The sequence below is a fragment of the Dysidea avara genome, chromosome 8, assembly GCF_963678975.1.
Source record: "Dysidea avara chromosome 8, odDysAvar1.4, whole genome shotgun sequence".
Lineage (NCBI taxonomy): Eukaryota > Metazoa > Porifera > Demospongiae > Dictyoceratida > Dysideidae > Dysidea > Dysidea avara.
This window is the reverse complement of record NC_089279.1, coordinates 27,533,631-27,539,027: the sequence shown is the minus strand read 5'-3', so window position 1 is coordinate 27,539,027 and position 5,397 is coordinate 27,533,631. Positions and strand designations below refer to the sequence as shown.

The 5,397-nt window shown below is 39.3% G+C and overlaps 1 protein-coding gene across 3 annotated transcripts; it reads left to right on the top strand.

Moving 5' to 3' along the window:
* The first annotated feature begins 54 nt into the window (after nt 1-54).
* LOC136264502 (tyrosine aminotransferase-like) lies at nt 55-5,283 on the top strand. Of its 3 annotated transcripts, none has more exons than XM_066059258.1 (8): nt 55-277; nt 1,565-1,669; nt 1,940-2,007; nt 2,060-2,218; nt 2,659-3,003; nt 4,377-4,505; nt 4,605-4,787; nt 4,836-5,079. In XM_066059258.1, the coding sequence occupies exons 1-8, from the start codon at nt 121-123 to the stop codon at nt 4,860-4,862; spliced, it is 1,173 nt and encodes a 390-aa protein (XP_065915330.1). In that variant the 5' UTR covers nt 55-120; the 3' UTR covers nt 4,863-5,079. The 3 variants fall into 3 exon arrangements, with proteins under 3 accessions (XP_065915330.1, XP_065915329.1, XP_065915331.1); XM_066059257.1 differs by lacking the exon at nt 4,836-5,079 and adding an exon at nt 5,104-5,283 and having other exon boundaries at nt 59-277; XM_066059259.1 differs by lacking the exons at nt 55-277; nt 1,565-1,669; nt 4,836-5,079 and adding exons at nt 1,768-1,894; nt 5,104-5,283.
* The last annotated feature ends 114 nt before the right edge of the window (nt 5,284-5,397 follow it).

Below are 5,397 nucleotides of genomic sequence, written 5' to 3'. Positions count from 1 at the left end.
TGTTTGCGCCACAAACTAATCCGTATACCTGTAATACGAGATTATACGATATTAAAGAAATTAACAACATATGGTGCAACACTCCTCTGACACTCCTCTAACACGTGACTAATCACTAGAATGGCAGAAGTTAAGGCGGTACGAAGGCCCGTGAAGGAAGAGTGGCTATTAGAGGGCTCTACAGAGTCTAAGAGTATAGTAAACCCGATAAGAGATATCGTAGATGGGAGAAAATTGGAACAAAATCCTCAAAAGAATTTAGTCAGCTTATCAATAGGTGAGTGCGAGGTGAGTGTATATTCTGTAGCATAATAAAACTGTTCATATGTGGTGGTCCGTGTTGCTAAGCAATTTGAGGTTAATGGAAAGCAGTTAGTTGTCAAGTACAGATAGTACATTGTTTGCAGCAATAGTGGTAACTGTAATATTTCGTAGTTTTTGACCTTGTACAGGGCTCTTGACCTTGCTCTGATAGAAAGTCAGGTGCCTTTCCCTTAATCCAATAAATTTTATTAGTCTTTCTTTTGGCTAGCACTTCAACATCTAGTGCTAGGGGTGGTGGCAAGGGGTGCTGGATACCACGGGAAAAATAATACAAACCAAGGAGTAGTCACTACTAATAGTCCTATAGAACCATCTGCGGCTAGATCAAATTCAAATCAAGAGGTAAATTACCACTGAATCAAGCGATCAAGATGTCCTGATTAAGCTAGCTTGCAAACAAAACGGGGCTTTATGAAAATATGTGCTAAATTATCAAGTAATCTAGTCTGCTTTTAAGGCAAAATCAAATGATCAAGGTATATTTTCGTCGATCAAAAATCTTAATTCCGGTCACAGAAGGTTCTACTGGACTGTTTGGTATTGTTTGTTGTTTGTTTTTATCTGCTTTACCAGTTTGGCAATGGTAGTGACCACCCCTTGCAAATATTGGTTACAGTTAGATGGGTCCCTCTCGTAACTACATAGCAAACGTCTGCTTAGATTCGTTATTGAGGCCAGGCTCTTTTTCTCAAAATTTGGGATTTTCATGTAGGGCAGAAGGTCATTTTCCATTATTTCCCATTACTGGCAGCAGAGTGCTACAGAGGCTAGCTATTTATTGAAGCCTTCTACAAGCCACATAATATTTTACCACCTTCATCAAGCAGCAAAAGACAATTTTGTGTGCTGTAAATTATAGTCTGTAAATTATAGTCTTCTCAGCTTCAAATCACATGGTTGATAGCAGCAATATTGAAATTTGAGGTGGTGGGGGCAAAAGTGATGTAAGCATGGAAAGAAAATCAAGTTTGCTTGGCCTTATCAAAATACCAGAAAGGAAAAAAGGAAACAGGTTTCTTTGAAACAACTACAGTGCCCCCCACTTGTGGCTATTCAATAGAGTGGGTGGCCTTATCAGTAGATTATACCTGGAAGGAAATCCTGTTCATATTTTGTTCCATGAATAGACAAAAGTATCAGTTTTGCCAGCATTGTGAACAACAAGTGGTCCTTTACAATACAGGCTTGTCACAGGTGTACATTACATCCATTCATGTGATTGATGTTATGACTTGTACAGGTGATCCCACTGTGTTTGGTAACCTGCCAGTCCATGATGTGATGAAACAAGCTGTCAAGGATGCTGTGGACAGTGGCACCTGTAATGGATATGGACCAGCCCAAGGTATTCAGTGTAATAGTGTGTGATTGTGGGATGATTGCTTTTTGTGGATAACATTTTATATCCACTATCTAAGCCATATCTTCATGATGTCAATATAGTGACCATGTCAAGTAGATACCAAAAGTATAGTTAAGGGTACTATACTTCATGACCTCACTAGTCAGACCATATCCATCAGGTTGCTAAGATACAGTATGATGACTCCATTACAAGACCACCTTAGAGGTTTCACTATTAGTAATTGACTTGTCATACTGATTTCTCTGTTAGGTTTAGCAATGACTCGCAGAGCAGTTGCAGCACACTACAGCACCCCTGAAGCCCCTTTAACAGAAGATGTAAGCCTCATCATACATGTCCTCACTATAGCAATATCTTCATTCACCACAGGATGTTATTATGTCATGTGGATGTTCTGGGGCCCTTGACATGTGTATAACTGTTTTGGGTAACCCTGGACAGAACATCCTCATTCCTCGGCCGGGATTTGGTCTGTACAGTTGTCTGTCCGTCCCACGTGGAATAGAGGCACGTCACTATGACCTAGTGGTAAGATAGTAGTACAAGATATATCAGTGTATCAGTACTGTCGAGATTTTGTATTGTGTGCTTTCCAGCACATGAAACTAGTAATGTTTTACTGAGCTTGCAAAATGATAAATTTAAAAGTGCACACAAGAGATTTCTACAAAAAGGCTAGGCAGTTGTAAGGAGTCAGGGAACCTGTTGCACAAGCCACTCAGAACCTGTTTTACAATTATCTGCAAGTGACAAACATATTGATATAGTGTATGGCTTTTACAAAATTGATGTAATACTTTCTTTGCAAAAGTGGAACCGCTTTTAGCTAGGGGATTATGAACTTCTGAAGGAGCATGCAAGTCAGTTCTGTCAACTTCTATGACAAATCAAAATATGAAATGATTTTTGCGATGTTTTTATTTGTAATATTGTGCATGTAGTCACTTCACTCTCCTATCAATTTTCAGCCGGACAGACAATGGGAGATAGACCTGGATCATTTGGAGCAGTTGATAGATGCTAACACAGTTTCCATAGTAGTAACAAACCCGTCCAACCCGTGTGGGTCAGTTTATTCAAAAAAACACCTCCTAGACATTCTGGCTGTCGCTGAAAGACACTTCCTGCCCATAATTGGAGATGAGATATATGATGGAATGGTATTTAAAGGACAGCAGTTTTATTCATTAGCTTCGTTGTCTAAAAATGTTCCTATTTTATCATGTGGAGGAATTGCTAAGAGATATTTAGTACCAGGTTGGCGTGTGGGTTGGATATTAATTTATGATAAAAACGAAACCTTTAAAAAAGAAGTGAGTTGGATTGTATTGTGTACGTGTGTGTGTGTGCATGTGTTTACGTATGTGGCAGGACCCCTTTGCGTTCTGCATGGACACTTAAGACTAGAGATGGACCGATACCACTTTTTACTGATATGAGTATTTGTACTGAAATTATCTGCCGATACCAATTCTGATACCGATACTAAGCATTGAAGCCTAGACAAGTTTATTATAGAAATGTCACTGTTGTGATGCATTAAAATATCACAGTAATTGATTGATCTCAGTTCAATCAAGTTTTAAAATATTCATTGTGTAACAGCTAAACATGATAAATATCACAAATTTCTTGATTTGAGGTAGTTTTCTTGTAAGCTTATTGATTAAGCAATTAATTGCGTGGTCGGCCGATAACTGTACAATGTTTGTTACAGCTTTGCAATCAAACCTTTTCATGAAAAAGCAAGCCAAGTAGTCAAATTATTTCTTGAGGAACAACTGCACTGCCATTTATGCACCTATCAATGTAATCCCTGACTACCACTAATACGGGCTGAGGTGGGGGAAGGTGGGGATTTGCATTTCTGAAAATTACAATTCCCCGCCTACTGGGGGAGTACTGGCAATACAAACCCCGACCAAGTCTCGGCCTGCAGACCCCGGGAATACTGGGGCTAGGAGGGGATTTGTACGGTCGTGTGACGTTGGTCTATAGTGATGAGTTAGTTCGAGTGGATAGTATGAACGTAATAGCTAGCACCCGAGACACTCTTTCCTAAACTGAAAGTACACATCTTCGCTGTCTGAGTGAATTTCTTTAGCGAAGACAAATCCCCACTATGTCGGGGAAATTTAGCGATCAATTCCCCCACCATCCCCAACCTTTCCCCACCCTCAGCCCGTATCAGTGGTAGTTGGGCATTACATTGATAGGCGCATTAATTACAAAGGATTCACGTGCTCTGATATATTAGAATACACACGAAGCAATTGCAGCAATACTTGGAAAAGAGTAACAAAGGCTTTGTTTCGCTACTTTGTTAAGTTATTAGCTACTGGAAACTTAGCTAGAGATGGTTTAATAAATGTGGTGAGTGTCTACTGGTGGTATCTGTACCTTGTATTACCGATACCGATCTGATACCACTGGTATCAGGATCACCGATACTGGTATCGGTCCACCTTTACTTAAGACCATGGCGAGGTGTCCTTGTATCTGTGAAGCATCATGATATATTTCAGGGATATAAATGTGAATACACTAATACAATGGGACCATAGACAAGTGTCCTGATTATCAAGGTCTCCGCATCTAAGGGTGTCCAGGGTTTCTACATTACGCATTGTGAAAAGATTAATAAAATTTCTTTTTGTAACACTGATACCATCACTACAATGTATAGATTTTTCCATGTTTGCTGAGTACCACTCGTAAGATTCTTGGACCAAGCACCATCTTACAGGCAGCACTTCCTGACATCCTAGCCAAAGTGCCCCAGTCATACTTCAAGAACACCATGAACGTTGTAGAAGTGAGTGGCAATTGTACTACTGAACATGTCATATTAATGAGATAGAAATCAATAAGCAGATGATGTGTATGGTAACCTATGCTGTTTGTATCTCCATAGGCCAATGCTAACGCAGTATACAGTGAGTTATCAGCAGTACCTGGTCTGAAGCCTGTGATGCCATCAGGGGCCATGTACATGATGGTGGGGATTGACTTGAAACACTTCCCCAACCTTAACACTGCTGTAGATTTCATGGAGAAGTTGATGAGTGAACAAAGTGTATTCTGCCTACCAGGAGAGGTAACTTGACTAGTGATGATTTGTATAACAGTAAAACCTCCTTAATAGGTCCACCAGTGGGACCAAAAAATATGAGATCATCAAGTGTAAAATTTCTAAGTGACATTTCTAAAGAAATTTGAATGCAAATGTGTTATCAAGCCAGCTTTTTTTTATTACAAAAATTGCCTCTTTCTGAGGCATAACAATGTAATGCAATTATGACATCCCTTAATTTAAGAGACCATAGTACATAACGTATGTCTCCAAGATTAAAGTTTGCATGTTGCATTTACATGTATATGTGTAAACCCTAGTTCTTTGTTTTATCCTCTAGTGTTTCCAGTATCCTGGCTTCTTCAGGTTGGTATTATCAATGCCAAATGACAAAGTCAAGGAGGCGTGTGCTCGTATTAAAGAATTCTGCACAAAGCACTATGTTTAACTGAATAAATATTTATTGTTTTTAATGCACACGTGATATATTGAGTTGTTTATGAAATACAGGTACATTTAATGTGCTTAAAAGTGCTATCTTCTATTGTTTTCGCTCACTGACAGTTTTGATCCGTTTTCTAGCATGTTCGCGAAGTGTACGGAGATGTCCAGCTGTGTGGCTTGATATTGTTGT

Coding starts and splice junctions, on each gene's coding strand:
- LOC136264502 (XM_066059257.1), top strand. CDS start 121: ATGGCAGAAGTTAAGGCGGTACGAAGGCCCGTGAAGGAAGAGTGGCTA. Junction 3,004..4,376: donor ACGAAACCTTTAAAAAAGAA/GTGAGTTGGATT, acceptor TACAATGTATAG/ATTTTTCCATGTTTGCTGAG. Junction 4,506..4,604: donor ACACCATGAACGTTGTAGAA/GTGAGTGGCAAT, acceptor GTATCTCCATAG/GCCAATGCTAACGCAGTATA.